This window comes from Eschrichtius robustus, chromosome 4 (assembly GCF_028021215.1).
Source record: "Eschrichtius robustus isolate mEscRob2 chromosome 4, mEscRob2.pri, whole genome shotgun sequence".
Lineage (NCBI taxonomy): Eukaryota > Metazoa > Chordata > Mammalia > Artiodactyla > Eschrichtiidae > Eschrichtius > Eschrichtius robustus.
The window spans coordinates 76,590,583-76,607,298 of record NC_090827.1 but is presented as its reverse complement, the minus strand read 5'-3'; the positions used below and the strand labels follow the sequence as shown (position 1 = coordinate 76,607,298).

Genomic DNA, 16,716 nt, shown 5'->3' with positions numbered 1-16,716 from the left:
TATGTTTCTGTTTTTGTGTCAGTACCATATTGTCTTGATTACTGTAGCTTTGTAGTGTAGTCTGAAGTCAAGGAGTCTGATTCTTCCAGCTCCGTTTTTTTCCCTCAAGACTGCTTTGGCTATTCGGGGTCTTTTGTGTCTCAATACAAATTTTAAGATTGTTTGTCCTAGTTCTGTAAAAAATGCCATTGATAATTTGATAGGGATTGCATTGAATCTGTAGATTGCTTTGGGTAGTATAGTCATTTTCACAATATTGATTCTTCCAATCCAAAAACATGGTATATCTCTCCATCTGTTAGTATCATCTTTAATTTCTTTCATCAGTGTCTTGTAGTTTTCTGCATACAGGTCTTTTGTCTCCGTAGGTAGGTTTATTCCTAGGTATTTTATTCTTTTTGTTGCAGTGGTAAATGGGAGTGTTTCCTTAATTTCTCTTTCAGATTTTTCATCATTAGTGTATAGGAATGCAAGAGATTTCTGTGCATTAATTTTGTATCCTGCAACTTTACCAAATTCACTGATCAGCTCTAGTAGTTTTCTGGTGGCATCTTTAGGCTTCTCTATGTATAGTATCATGTCATCTGCAAACAGTGACAGTTTTACTTCTTCTTTTCCGATTTGTATTCCTTTTATTTCTTTTTCTTCTCTGATTGCCATGGCTAGGACTTACTTCCAAAACTATGTTGAATAATAGTGGTGAGAGTGGACATCCTTGTCTCGTTCCTGATCTTAGAGGAAATGCTTTCAGTTTTTCACCATTGAGAATGATGTTTGCTGTGGGTTTCTCGTATATGGCCTTTATTATGTTGAGGTAGGTTCCCTCTATGCCCACTTTCTGGAGAGTTTTTATCATAAATGGGTGTTGAATTTTGTCAAAAGCTTTTTCTGCATCTTTTGAGTTGATCATATGGTTTTTATTCTTCAATTTGTAAATACGGTGTATCACATTGATTGATTTGCATATATTGAAGAATCCTTGCATCCCTGGGATAAATCCCACTTGATCATGGTGTATGATCCTTTTTTTTTTTTTTAAATGTGTTGATTTATTGATTTATTATTGATTTATTGATTTATTTATGGCTGTGCTGGGTCTTTGTTTCTGTGCAAGGGCTTTCTCTAGTTGTGGCAAGTGGGGGCCACTCTTCACTGCGGTGCGCGGGCCTCTCACCATCGCGGCCTCTCTTGTTGCGGAGCACAGGCTCCAGATGCGCAGGTTCAGTAATTGTGGCTCACGGGCCCAGTCGCTCCGCGGCATGTGGGATCTTCCCAGACCAGGGCTCGAGCCCGTGTCCCCTGCATTGGCAGGCAGATTCGCAACCACTGCGCCACCAGGGAAGCCCTGTATGATCCTTTTAATGTGTTGTTGGATTCTGTTTGCTAGTATTTGAATGAGGATTTTTGCGTCTATTTTCATCAGTGATATTGGTCTGTAATTTTCTTTTTTTTTTTTTTGTATCTTTGTCTGGTTTTGGTATCAGGGTGATGGTGGCCTCATAGAATGAGTTTGGGAGTGTTCCTTCCTCTGCAATTTTTTGGAAGAGTTTGAGAAGGATGGGTGTTAGCTCTTCTCTAAATGTTTGATAGAATTCACCTGTGAAGCCATCTGGTCCTGGACTTTTGTTTGTTGGAAGACTTTTAATCACAGTTTCAATTTCATTACTTGTGATTGGTCTGTTCATATTTTCTATTTCTTCCTGGTTCAGTCTTGGAAGGTTATACCTTTCTAAGAATTTGTCCATTTCTTCCAGGTTGTCCACTTTATTGGCATAGAGTTGTTTGCAGTAGTCTCTTAGGATGCTTTGCATTTCTGCGGTGTCTGTTGTAACTTCTCCTTTTTCATTTCTACTTTTATTGATTTGAGTCCTCTCCCTCTTTTTCTTGATGAGTCTGGCTAAAGGTTTATCAATTTTGTTTATCTTCTCAAAGAACCAGCTTTTAGTTTTACTGATCTTTGCTATTGTTTACTTTGTTTCTGTTTCATTTATTTCTGCTCTGATCTTTATGATTTCTTTCCTTCTGCTAACTTTGGGTTTTGTGTGTTCTTCTTTCTCTAGTTCCTTTAGGTGTAAGGTTAGTTTGTTTATTTGAGATTTTTCTTGTTTCTTGAGGTAGGCTTGTATAGCTATAAACTTCCCTCTTAGAACTGCTTTTGCTGCATCCCATAGGTTTTGGATCGTCGTGTTTTCATTGTCATTTGTGTCTAGGTATTTTTTGATTGCCTCTTTGATTTCTTCAGTGATCTCTTGGTTATTTAGTAACGTATTGTTTAGCCTCCATATGTTTGTGTTTTTTACGTTTTTTCCCCTGTAATTCATTTCTAATCTCATAGCTTTGTGGACAGAAAAGATGCTTGATGTGATTTCAATTTTCTTAAATTTACTGAGGCTTGATTTCTGACCCAAGATGTGATATATCCTGGAGAATGTTCTATACGCACTTGAGAAGAAAGTGTAATCTGCTGTTCTTTGGATGGAATGTCCTATAAATATCAATTAAATCTGTCTGATCTATTGTGTCATTTAAAGCTTCTGCTTCCTTATTTATTTTCATTTTCGATGATCTGTTCATTGGTGTAAGTGAGGTGTTAAGGTCCCCCACTATTATTTTGTTACTGTTGATGTCCTCTTTTATAGCTGTTAGTAGTTGCCTTATGTATCGAGGTGCTCCTATGTTGGGTGCATATATATTTATAATTGTTCTGTCTTCTTCTTGGATTGATCCCTTGATCATTATGTAGTGTCCTCCCTTGTCTCTTGTGACATTCTTTATTTTAAAGTCTGTTTTATCAGATATGAGTATAGCTACTCCAACTTTCTTTTGATTTCCATTTGCATGGAATATCTTTTTCCATCCCCTCGCTTTCAGTCTGTATGTGTCCCTAGGTCTGAAGTAGGTCTCTTGTAGACAGCATATATATGGGTCTTGTTTTTGTATCCATTCGGCAAGCCTGTGTCTTTTGGTTGGAGCATTTAATCCATTCACGTTTAAGGTAATTATTGATATGTATGTTCCTATGACCATTTTCTTAATTGTTTTGGGTTTGTTTTTGTAGGTCCTTTTCTTCTCTTGTGTTTCCCAGTTAGAGAAGTTCGTTTAGCTTTTGTTGTAGAGCTGGTTTGGTGGTGCTGAATTCTCTTAGCTTTTGTGTGTCTGTAAAGCTTTTGATTTCTCCATTGAATCTGAATGAGATCCTTGCCGGGTAGAGTAGTCTTGGTTGTAGGTTCTTCCCTTTCATCACTTTAAGTATATCATGCCACTTCCTTCTGGCTTGTAGAGCTTCTGCTGAGAAATAAGCTGTTAACCTTATGGGAGTTCCCTTGTATGTTATTTGTCATTTTTCCCTTGCTGCTTTCAATAATTTTTCTTTGTCTTTAATTTTTGCCAGTTTGATTACTGTGTGCCTTGGCGTGTTTCTCCTTGGGTTTATCCTATGTGGGACTCGCTGTACTTCCTGGACTTGGGTGGCTATTTCCTTTCCCACGTTAGGGAGGTTTTCGACTATAATCTCTTCAAATATTTTCTCGGGTCCTTTCTCTCTCTCTTCTCCCTCTGGGACCCCTATAATGCGAATATTGTTGCGTTTAATGTTGTCCCAGAGGTCTCTTAGGCTGTCTTCATTTCTTTTCATTGTTTTTTCTTTATTCCGTTCCACAACAATGAATTCTACCATTCTGTCTTCCAGGTCACTTATCCGTTCTTCTGCCTCAGTTATTCTGCTATTGATTTCTTCTAGTGTAGTTTTCATTTCAGTTATTGTATTGTTCATCTCTGTTTGCTTCTTCTTTAATTCTTCTAGGTCTTTGTTAAACATTTCTTGCATCTTCTTGATCTTTGCCTCCATTCTTTTTCCAAGGTCCTCGATCATCTTCACTATCATTATTCTGAATTCTTTTTCTGGAAGGTTGCCTATCTCCACTTCATTTAGTTGTTTTTCTGGGGTTTTATCTTGTTCCTTCATCTGGTACATAGCCCTCTGCCTTTTCATCTTGTCTATCTTTCTTTGAATGTGGTTTTTGATCCACAGGCTGCAGGATTGTAGTTCTTGCTTCTGCTGTCTGCCCTCTGGTGGATGAGGCTATATAAGAGGCTTGTGTAGGTTTCCTGATGGGAGGGACTGGTGGTGGGTAGAGCTGACTGTTGCTCTGGTGGGCAGAGCTCAGTAAAAGTTTAATCTGCTTGACTGCTGATGGGTGGGGCTGGGTTCCCTCCCTGTTGGTTGTTTGGCCTGAGGCAACGCAACACTGGAGCCTAGGTGGGCTCTTAGGTGGGGCTAATGACAGACTCTGGGAGGGCTCACGCCACGGAGTACTTTCCAGAACTTCTGCTGCCAGTGTCCTTGTCCCCACGGTGAGCCCCAGCCACCCCCCACCTCTGCAGGAGACCCTCCAACACTAGCAGGTAGGTCTGGTTCAGTCTCCCCTGGGGTCACTGCTCCTTCCCCTGGGTCCCGATGCGCACACCACTTTGTGTGTGCCCTCCAAGAGTGGAGTCTCTGTTTCCCCCAGTCCTGTCGAAGTCCTGCAGTCAAATCCCACTAGCCTTCAAAGTCTGGAAGTCTAGGAATTCCTCCTCCCGTTGCCAGACCCCCAGGTTGGGAAGCCTGACGTGGGGCTCAGAACCTTCACTCCAGTGGGTGGACTTATGTGGTATAAGTGTTCTCCAGTCTGTGAGTCACCCACCCAGCAATTATGCGATTTGATTTTACTGTGATTGCGCCCCTCCTACCGTCTCATTGTGGCTTCTCCTTTGTCTTTGGATGTGGGGTATCTTTTCTGGTGACTTCCAGTGTTTTCCTGTCGATGATTGTCCAGCAGCTAGTTGTGATTCTGGTGTTCTCACAAGAGGGAGTGAGAGCACGTCATTCTGCTCCGCCATCTTGGTTCAGGTTCTGGTTTTTCCAGATTCTTGTATGTGAATTCGTGGTTGGTAGTGATGTTTTTAATCATAGTCTGTTGTTTTCTAAATAATAGATAATTAATTAAATTCACTCCAGCCTCATATCCTTTTTAATATTGAGTTTCAGTAGCAAATCACTTTCCTTTGTGTTTTACATTCATTTGTTTATCCCACATTTATTCCACCAGGCAGTGAAGTAGTTCAGACTCAGTTCCAGTAGTTAGTAGTTTCTTTTTATATAAACATTGCCTACTCTTAGAGGAGGAAAAAACAAAACAAAAAAATTAAATTAGGAAGAATCTCTTCAATAAAAATACTTATGAAACCTATGTTGACAATTCTTAGGTTGATATTTTCTGTGTATATTTTTGCTCTGCATAAATTCATTTCATAATCCCATTTATGTGTGGGTATATATATGAGTGTTAATCTTTTGTATATATTGTGGGAGCTAAGAAAAATGGAAGTATATCCAAATAAATGTTTATCCAGTGTTAACCATTTCAGTTTAAAACCCGAGTTTTTTAAATGATAGCATGACTTTATGTCTTCAGATTGAACTAAGAGAACGAGAGATAGAACGACTGTCGGTTGCATTGGATGGGGGTCGCTCCCCTGATATCCTTTCTCTGGAGACTAGAAATAAAGCCAACGAAAAGCTTATTGCTCATTTAAATATTCAGGTAATGACTTTTATAATTATTTCACTGAGCATATAAAATCATAAGTGTTTATAATGGTCTATTGGTTTGTGAAAGTGACAGGGTTGTTTGCTTGGCTATTATTTACAGTGGAAAAAATTTGATAGAGTCAAAGTATCCAAAATTGGGTGCAGCTATTGAAAAAGCATGTTTTTAAAGAATATTTAATGAGGTAGGAATATATACACCATAATGACAAATATTTAAAAGAAGAGAATAAACCATAGGTAAAATGTTACCTTCAATTTGCTTTAAAAAAAAAGTGTGTGTATAAAATTGATGACTAATAAGAACTTGCTGTATAAAAAAATTTTTAATTTTTAAAAAATTTTAAAAAAAAACATTTGGTGAACACAGAAAAAAAATGTGTGTATGCATTCAGAGAGAAAACACTAGAAGAGAATACATCAAAATACACTAACAAAGTTTATCTTTGTGTGATGGGATAGTCTTCTTTATGATTTTCTCCATTTTCAAAATTTTTATGACAGTATTTCTTTTATAATATAAAAAAGATGATTTTTTAAAATAAATATAAAAATTAAACATATAGTTTTCACTTACCTATGTAGTGGTTTCCCTTGTCATGCATTTGACCTAAGAGTGAAAGAACAAGAGACTTCTATGAAGCATGACAAATGACCTTTAGAAATTTATTTATTTGTTTTTTAATTGAAGTATAGTTGAGTTACAATGTGTGTTAGTTTCTGGTATACAGCAAAGTGATTCAGTTATACATATTATATATGTATTCTTTTTCATATTCTTTTCCATTATGTTTCATTACATGATATTGAATATAGTTCCCTGTGCTATACAGTAGGACCTTGTTCTTTATTTTATACATGGTAGTTTGTATCTGCTAATTCCAAACTCCTGATTTATCCGTCCTCCATCCCCTTACCCCTTTGGTAACCATAAGTTTGTTTTCTATGTCTATGAGTCTGTTTCTGTTTAGTAAATAAGTTCATTTGTATTATTTTTTTTTATTCCACATATAAGTGATATCATATGGTATTTGTCTTTCTGACTTACTTCATTTAGTATGATAATCTCTAGGTCCATCCATGTGTCTGTAAATGGCATTATTTCATTCTTTTTTATGGCTAGGTAATATTCCATTGTGTGTGTGTGTGTGTATATATATACATACCACAACTTCTTTATCCATTCGTCTGATGGACATTTAGGTTGTTTCCATGACCTTCAGAAATTTAGATGTCACTGCTGCTTAGACTGCAGTCAGAATAGAGTAAGCCCCAAATATCAGCAGTAGCTCTCGAGCAGTGCTGTTCAATAGAAATAGGATATGAGCCACATATGTAATTTAAAATTTCCTAGTAGCCTGATTAAAAAAGTAAAAAGAAAACAGATGAGATTAATTTTAATAATGTATCTACCTAAATATATCCAAAATAGTACCATTTCAATATGTAATCAATGTTGTCAAATATCATTGCAACATTTTACTTTTTTTTGTACTAAGTCTTTGGGATCCTGTTTGTATTTTATATTTATAGCACATCTCTGTTTGGACTAGCCACATTTTAAGTGCTCAGTAGCCATGTGTGGATGCTAGTGGCTACTATATTGGACAGCACTCTAGACTAATATTATCATCGTAGTGATAATCTTGTCATATTTTTAAAACTCTGTATTGGGAAAAAGTTCACACAAATTTCTTACTTATCCTTTCCTTCCATGCTTGAAAATTGAAGACAGTGGATATATATTTTTACTAAACCACACATTGTCAGTTTTGCAAATCAAAACAGTATAAGTTTGCAAATGTAAAATAGCTGGGGTTTTAACTTTTGGTTTTTTAAAAAATATAGTATTTTGAAATATTTTGGAAGTTCAGTATTTTAATAATTTTCCAATTTATATACCTTATGAATTACAAATTCAATTTAGGTTGACTTTCTTCAGCAAGCTAATAAAGACCTGGAAAAGCATATACAAGAGCTTATGGAAACCAAGGAAACAGTAACTACTGAAGTTGTTAATTTAAGTAACAAAAATGAAAAACTCTGCCAGGAATTAACTGAAATTGACCAGTTAGCACAGCAGTTGGAAAGACATAAAGAAGAAGTGCTTGAGACTGCCGACAAAGAACTTGAGGAAGCAAAGGTGTGTCTAGGTTGTGGAGATGCTCATTAATTCTTCTGGAGTATGGTGAGCTTGAGACCTTTTGATGTCCTATTCGGGCCTTTTGGCTTGTTTTTTGATTCACGTTTTTCTAAGGTGTTGTTTACATCCCCTAAATTCTTGCCCTTTTTCTAGTTATTTGTCTTTCTGAAGCACATCTCTTCTTAGGACAGCTCTCCAGACTCTATCCTCTTTTCCTACAAGATTTTCACCTCTGTCCTTTTATCTCTGCATTGTGAGCAGGCTTCTGAAGTTTGTCCTCTAAGTCACTTTGTGCTCATGAACATTTAAAGGTATTTTTCGAAACTGTGTATGTCCTTGCACATTTTTAAGTTGATAGCTAACATTTTTCATCTTCAAGATTAAATAGATGCAAAGGATGTAATTTCTAATCAATTGTAAGTATTGATCTCTTAAAACTGTCATATCATTCTTTTAAATATAGCCAGTATAATCCAAATGACCGTTCTGGAAATCCTCACAAAATTTTATCCTATTTTAACATATTTTATGCTTGAATATCTTTTTATAATAACTCATATCAAATGTCTCTGCAATTAAAAAAATACATGAATTGAAATTTTTTATTTTAAAAAATGTCCTGCGACTGTAAGGTTCAGAGTGTTAGTATTTAGTATTTTCCTCTAAATAGTGTTATCATTATAATTATTAGTAATCAGTGGATCAAAGTGACAACTATAGTACAAATGTTGATAAATACTTATTAAATAAAAAAGTAAAATTTTATTGGAAATACATCTCTTAGTAAGATATAATGGGAGAAAACAGTGTCTTAATCAAAGGCTTCGGCCAGCTCCAACATTTCAGGTTATCTTTTTGTCTGGGCTTCAGAAGTTTTTTATAAGTAGAGATAGAATTACATTAGATGCATGCCCTTCTTTTGAAAATTGGGGAAAAGGCAGTTGTGGAAGGGGAGGTGGGAAAGAAGAACTCACATGATACCTAGAGCACAAGCAAGTTCTCAGGTAGATAATTTTTAAGAAGGACTGTATGTGCAAATTAAGCATCCAGATATTGATTCCTTAAAACTATATATACATATATATATAATATATATTGTAAATAATATATCATTTATATATATATGTATATGATAGTTTTACATAATACTTGGATAGTCTTTATGTTATCCCAGGAATGAGTATAACCTAGTTTGAAGATCACTACTTTACATCAGTTGAATAATATGAGTTAATTTTATAGTGTCACCTCCACTAATTAGGGGAATAGAAGGAAACTACCTCAACATAATAAAGGCCATATTATGAAAAGCCCACAGCTAACATCATACCCAGTGACAAAAGACTGAAAACTTTTCCTCTAAGGTTAGGAGCAAGGGAAGAATGCCCATTCTCACTACTTCTATTCAAATAGTACTGGCAGTCCTAACCAGAGGAATTAGGCAAGAAAAAGAAATAAAAGGCATCCAAATTAAAAGAAAGAAGTAAAATTATGTTTCAGATGAGATGATCTTATGTGTAGAAAACCCTAAAGATTCCATTAAAAAGGAAAAAAAACAAACAAACAACTAATAAATTCAGCAAACTTGCAGGATACAGAATCATTGCATAAAAACCTGGTGCAATTCTATATGCTAGTAATTAAAATACAAAAAGGAAATTAAGAAAATAATCCCATTTACAATAGCATCAAAAAAGAATAAAGGGGGCTTCCCTGATGGTGCAGTGGTTGAGAATCTGCCTGCCAATGCAGGGGACATGGGTTCGAGCCCTGGTCTGGGAAAATCCCACATGCCGCGGAGCGACTAGGCCCATGAGCCACAACTACTGAGCCTGCGCGTCTGGAGCCTGTGCTCCGCAACAAGAGAGGCCGCGATAGTGAGAGGCCCGTGCACCGCGATGAAGAGTGGACCCCACTTGCCTCAACTGGAGAGAGCCCTTGCACAGAAACGAAGACCCAACACAGCCAAAAATAAATAAATAAATTTTAAAAAAAAGAATAAAGTATTTAGGGATAAACTTAATCAAGGAGGGAAAAGACTTGTACCCTGACAGCTATAAAACACTGCTGAAAGAAATTAAGACAGAAATAAATGGAAAGATATCCTGTGTTCATGGATTGGAAGACTGTATACTGCTCGAATGTTCGTACTACCCAAAACAATGTGCAGATTCAGTGTAATACCTCTCCAAATCCCAATGGCATTTTTTACAGAAATAGGAAAAAAATCCTAAAATTCATGTGGAATCTTAAGGGACCCAGAATAGTCAAGACAGTCTTGAAAATGAAGAACATAATTATTGCGGTTTTAATTTTGCTTTTGTGGCTTTAGTTTCATTGCAGCACTCCTGTATCTCGTTCCTCTCCTTTTCCACTTCCTTTTGCATATTCTGTGCTGTGCATACAACATATTGAACACAGCTTCACGTGTCCTATTGGCAGTAATCAAGAATGACAACTTGGCTCAATAAAAGATTCCTATTAGGTTATAATATTTTAACCTTGGCATTCAGCACTCTCAGAGGATCCTGTATAGAGGATCCAGGTTGGTAGTAGCAGGTGGTGAGAAAGCAAATAAGATAGGAAAGTCAGGAAATGACAGGGCCACAAGATGAATCCTAAAAATCAAGGGGTCAAGGAAAGTCCTACAAGTATACAGATAGAAAAAGATTTTCAAGTAGCCCTCTCGTTTCACATGTTACAGATAGGTCCCTGTAAGCATTCAGGATACCAAGAAATTAAAGAGAAACCTAAACTTTGCCTCCTCCTCATTGAAACTGAGGGTTAGGGCTGGCTAACGCCTCAGATCTCACTGGTGAGAGGGAACATGAACTGCTCGAAAAATGGCTTGGTCTCATTTGCACTGTGACTTAGTGATAAGTATTCTTGACTTTTAGGTATTTACCTAATAGGCTTTTTATTCCTAGAAAGAAATTAAGCAAAAGCTATCTGAAATGCGGAATCTTGAAGAAACAATGGGAAAACTTCAACTGGTAAGTAGGTGTTTATTGCAGGGGTCCCCAACCCTCGGGCCGTGGACCGGTGCTGGTTCGTGGCCTGTTAGGAACCGGACCGCACAGCAGGCGGTAAGCGGTGGGCGAGCAGAGCTTCATCTGCTGCTCCCCGTCACGCGCATTACCGCCTGAGCCATTCCCCCCCTCCCATCCGTGGAAAAATGGTCCTCCACGAAACCGGTCCCTGGTGCCAAAAAGGTTGGGGACTGCTGTTATATTGAATTGCCAGCGTTTTCATCAAGAAAATTTTTATGTTTTATTTTACTTTTTTTTTACTAAGATATAATTAACCTTTCATGATATTCACTCTTTTAAATGAACAATTCAGCGGTTTTGGTATAGGCACAAAGTAGTGCAACCATAGTTTGTCCAAGTTATGGAAGACCTTCTAAACCGTGGCAGGATGTTTGGATTTTATTCTAGTGGACAATAGAAAGCTATCTAAAGTGTAAGCAGAATAAGATAAAGGCATCGGAGATTAAAATGAATGAACTAGTTTCTTAGAAAATGTGAGAAAGTAATTTAAGGTATTAAAATGATCTTCATCCCTCAGGGGTCTCATTGCTACTCTGCTCCCGCAGTTTTGTATCCACTCCCTGAGGGGCTGTCTGGTCAGTCTTTAACTTGCCATTGGCAAGGCTGGCGTGGGCAAAAGAGTGAGGAGGAAGATAGGAGGTGCAGTGGTGTTTTTCATTACTGTCTAATTCCAGAACATTTTATCACTGCAGAAAAAAACTTCATATCCATTAGCAGCCACTCCTCATTTTCCTCTGCTCAGCCTCTGACAACCACTGGTCTGCTTTCTGTTTCTGTAGATTTGCCTATTCTGGATATTCTGTATAAATGGAATTATATAATATGTGACCTTTTGTGTTTGGCTTTCACTTAGCACAATGTTTTCAAGGTTCAAGCATGTCATAGCATGTATCATTACTTCTTTTTGTGGCTAAGTAATATTCCATTGTATATATATATTTAGTTTCATTTATATTTTTATAATTCTTTAATATCATACATAATAGGTAGCAAGTTACACTCAAATTTGGAAAACCTGTTAGGAATTTTATATTCTTTAAATGACTTCATGACTTGTCAGTTTACTAATATTTAAACTAAAAATTGATAGTTACTTCGTAAAATTTTGTTGACTTTTATTAAAAGCACTCAATCGTCTTTTAATAATTTTGTTTGGTATTACAAACCATTTTACTAGTCATATTGTTTGTTCTGGTGGTCTTCAAATGAGAAAACTAGTAATCATCCCAGCATAAACCTAGATATAGCATATAGTCTTAGAGCCTAGAACTGGCAGAAAGAATGTCTTGCTTACAGGTAGAAACTTCTAGGTGGTCATCCAAAAGATTGTTAAGAATTTTTTTTAATAGCCTGTTAAATTGGATGAGTTTCCACTAATATTGCAAAGACTAATACTAATTTCCAAGTTTTCTTATTACTTATACTCTTTTTACAGTCAAGCTGTAATGTTCTGGTGGCAGTCATAAGGCAAATTAAAAAACAAAGCCATTTGTGATATGCTGGCACATAGTAGGTGTTCAAATACTTGTTGATTTTTATATGCTCACTATTAACAGTGCATCACAATGGCTTCCTGTTTTATTCAACTGCAGGTATTCAGTTCAGCTCAATATTGAATAATTGAATTAGCTAAACCTGCTAAATGTTGTCTACTCTTGAGTTTCATAGATACTTTTAAATTCTCCAGTGAGGTCAATAAATGTGAAGTAAATGTTTTGGTGATGTTTTCACTACAGTGTAAGCTCCATGAGGACAGGGATTTTTGCTGTTTGTTCACTGCTGTTTGTATGCACACTGTATACAGTTATATGTGATTCATAATGCTTGTCTCAGAACTCTGACCAAGTTTCAGTATTGTTGCCTGACAGCAAGATGTTGCTGTACTTTCTGACTTTCTTATTTTTTCCATTGGTACTACATTTTATGTATTTTTAAGGTAAATACTAATGATATTATTAGCTAACACTTATTAAGTACTTGCCATGTGCCGGATACTGTATAGAGTGCTTCACATTCATAGAGTCATCCATTCATAGATGAATCCTCAGTGTCCAGGTACTGGTCTTATCCTCATTGCGCAGATGAGGCTGAGAGAGAAACCTTTGTACTTACGTATACCTATGGTAGTCTTAGAGCACTGTCTTCTGCTTTCCTTTAAACATAAAAAAAACTTAAAAATTTTTTATTGCACAAGTACATACTCATTTTTTAAAAAGACAATATGCTAAACAAATTAAAAGAAAATAAAATCCAATAGTTCTACTACTTTAGAAGGAGCATTGTTGAATTTGGGTTTTATTGTTGCTTTTAGCCACAATTGATAATTAACTTTCATTGAAACCATATATATTTGACTGACTAAAAGTGTGTATGTGAATTACTCTTAAATAAATGTGCTTACAAATATCTATTTTAAGTGCTATAGTATTTATAAAGTTGCTAGAAATCTTAATTATAGTGTTAAAATTTTCAGGAATTAAACTTATGTCATAAAGAAAAGGAGAGACTGAGTGATGAACTCCTTATAAAATCAGACCTGGAAACTGTTGTTCATCAGCTTGAACAAGAAAAGCAAAGACTTAACAAAAAAATTGAAAGTTTTGCAGTTACAGGTAAAATATAAAATGTTGATAACTTAAAAAGTGATTGTGATTTCCTCTTAATGTATTATTTTTAGTAGTAGATGATCTTTCATTCATTCATTCAATAAATATTTGTTGAGTGCTTGCTGTGTATCAGAAACCAGAGTAGGCACTGAGATACAGTAGAAAACCTCTCTGCCTCAAGGACCTTACAGGGGCCTTTTACATTCTGACTAGTTGGTACAGGGAACCCCGGTTGAATATTTGTTAATGTACATATATCCTTCTTTGAGGCATGCAATAATAGAATTAATTAAGACTACGTGGAAGACCATTCTGAAATAGTGGAAAATTGAAGTATAGAATCTTTTTAAGTAAATGCAGTTTTATCATCTTCAAGTACACACACACACACACTTGAAATAGGCTTTCTGCCAGGTACCCCATCCTAAATGAGTTGGTTTAAGGAACTTGTAAGAATTCATTCATTTGTTCATTCATTCATTTGACAAGTGTTTATGAACCGGTTTTGGTGCCAGGGTACATAATGGTAAACAAGACACACAAGGCCCCTGCTCTTGTGGCGGCTTTAATCTAGTTAGGGAGACAAACTAGTAGCACATAAGTGAAGAAGTTAGTTTTAGGTGATAAGGGTTTTCAAATACAATGGGAGGGTATGCTAGAGATCGACTGATCCAAGGGCTTAGTGACAGGACACCAGCCATATGAAGATCTGGGGCAATTTTCCAGGCAGAGGGGATGGCAAGTGTGGAAGCCTGGTGCCATCAAACTCCATGTAGTGAAAGAAAGCCAGTGTGCTATTTTAAGAAGAAGCTATATCCTAGGCTCTTCAGCATTCGTGTGGATTATCTGTCTGACCTTCTCTACTTACCAGCTGTATGACTTGAGCATGTTACTTAACATTGCTTCAGTTTCCATATCTATGTGGTTAATGATGGCACCTAACTCAAAAGGTTGTTGTGAGGATTAAATGGGTTAAATATATTATTAAAGTGCTTAGACCTACATATAAAAGTTTGCAATTTACTTCCTTTCATGCTAGCTCTATCCTGCCATTTCAGTGTAATTTTTCAGATACCTGAAACTCCCTCGTTTCTTTGTGTTTTGAATACATCCCCCTGCCCAAAACCTAGCCATGGATCAACCAAAACACTTACACACGAGCAGCTAAGCACTCCTTGCGTGTGCACCCGATAGTATTGATGGCACCGTAAATTATATGGTCCCAAACCACAGCACCCACCCCCTCAGTGATGTATGGAACTCTTACTCTATATTTCTTACTGCTTAGTTGCCCAGTCTCTGCAGGGAACATTTTCAAATGTTTTTCATTCTCAGTAAACCCATTCTAAGAGGATGACCTTAACCTTTGGTTTCCCCTAAGAAAATGGAAGCCGTCAGGGAGGCATTCCGTCGGTTTCCTGTCCCCAGGTCTTGAACCTAATCTGTCTTTATCTTCCCTCCTGTTACATGTACCTCTTATGAAAGGCCACTGCCTCCATCTGTTCTCTAGATCCCATTCTCTCTCATTTTAAAACGCTTTCATATTAATTATCTCCTTTCCTAACTTTAGCCTTTGTACTATTTTTTCCCATTAGTATTCAAACGTGCTTACCCTTCTCCCATTCTAAAAGCAAAAATTGTACCCATTCCTATCCAGCCACTCTTTCCTTCTCATCATAGCTTTAACATCTTAAAAAGTCATCTTTACTTTTCTGCTTGATCACCAACTACCCTTTAGCACCTCAGTCCGCTCCAGTTGGCTCTGTCCTCACATCACCAATAAAACAGCTCTTGTTCAGGTCACCACTCACCTCCATTATGGTAAATGCAGTGGACACTTTCCATTCATCAATTTATTTGACTTAGCATTTAACACATTTGCCTGTTCCTTCCACTCTCATACTTTCTTACCTCTCTGGTCACTCCTCAGAATGAATTCCCCTATTCATCCTCCAGATTGCATTGCATGCTGTTCTTCTGTAGCTCTTGTCCTACTACAACTAGAATAATTATTTGACCTTGGCTATGTTTTTCATACTTGTATCCTTACCTCCTGCTGGGCATATAGTAAATACTCAATAATTATCTGTGGAATGAATGAAAGAAAAGATGGGAAGTGAATCAGAAAATGTCTTGAAAATCATTTCATGCTTTAGAGTTGTAAAGAATATCAGTTAAATTGAACTATATGAAATTGCCAGTATTAGGCTACTTTTGACTCCTGAAAAGGTGGTTTCTATGGTAAAAGTTAATAATTGTGTTTATTTGAAGAAAGACTAGTTGTTTTGACCTCTTTGTGTATATACTATATTAAATTCAAGCTTAATGTTAAAATTGCCCACATTATGATCAATTGTTGACAGGTAAATTTTCTTTTAGTGCATTTTCAGGTCATCATAATGTACCATGTGGTGATTTACTGCTTCAGTACTACTGTGTAGTACTAAATAGTACCTATCCTTGTATATGGTAAAAGCAGAGGACTTTGACTTATTGGATTTTATTTAAACTTTTAATTTTTGCTTTTGTTATTTTTCTCTTTTCCTTTCAGCATTTACCTCTTTGATATCTGGCAGTTATAGGTGATATACGAAAAAGCTAATGATTTTTAGTAACCTACGTTGTAAAAGTTATTGATATAATTTATTTGGCTGATTATACATTTTATATGCAACATTGTTTTAATATTTTATACTTTAATTTGCAGAAAAAGAACTTACTTTGGAAGTTGAGAGGATGAGGCTAGAACATGGAATAAAACGACGAGACAAGTCACCTTCTCGTTTAGATACATTTCTGAAAGGTATAGAAGATGAACGAGATTTTTATAAGAAAGAGCTAGAAAGACTCCAACATTTAATACAGCGAAGATCTTGCTCTCGAAGTCATTCTACATGTGAAAAAATTCCAGTATTTAAGACACTAGAAAAGGTAATATCTCTTTATGAGAGTAATTGATAAGGCAAGAAAGTGTCTTTATGAGCAAACTTTTATGGTTTATTATTGTATTAAATGTAACGTTATTCTACTTGCTTTTTTTTTTTTTTAAGCAGATATTCATTTTTAATTAATTATTTATTTATTTATTTATTTATTTTTGGCTGTGTTGGGTCTTCGTTTCTGTGCGAGGGCTTTCTCCAGTTGCGGCGAGCGGGGGCCACTCTTCATCGCGGTGCGCGGGCCTCTCACTATCGCGGCCTCTCGTGTTGCGGAGCACAGGCTCCAGACGCGCAGGCTCAGTAGTTGTGGCTCACGGGCCCAGTTGCTCCGCGGCATGTGGGATCCTCCCAGACCAGGGCTGGAACCCGTGTCCCCGGCATCGGCAGG

The 16,716-nt window shown here is 36.5% G+C and overlaps 1 protein-coding gene across 3 annotated transcripts in view; it reads left to right on the top strand.

Annotated features, from left to right (window-relative positions):
- The window catches only part of CEP135 (centrosomal protein 135), a 74,932-nt gene that overhangs the window by 14,006 nt on the left and 44,210 nt on the right, over positions 1–16,716 (top strand). For all 3 annotated transcript variants that reach the window (XM_068542209.1, XM_068542207.1, XM_068542208.1), the window contains exons 7-11: positions 5,457–5,585; positions 7,518–7,733; positions 10,661–10,726; positions 13,257–13,395; positions 16,097–16,320. In XM_068542209.1, the coding sequence (XP_068398310.1) occupies positions 5,457–5,585; positions 7,518–7,733; positions 10,661–10,726; positions 13,257–13,395; positions 16,097–16,320 (774 nt within the window). The remainder of the gene's footprint in view (positions 1–5,456; positions 5,586–7,517; positions 7,734–10,660; positions 10,727–13,256; positions 13,396–16,096; positions 16,321–16,716) is intronic.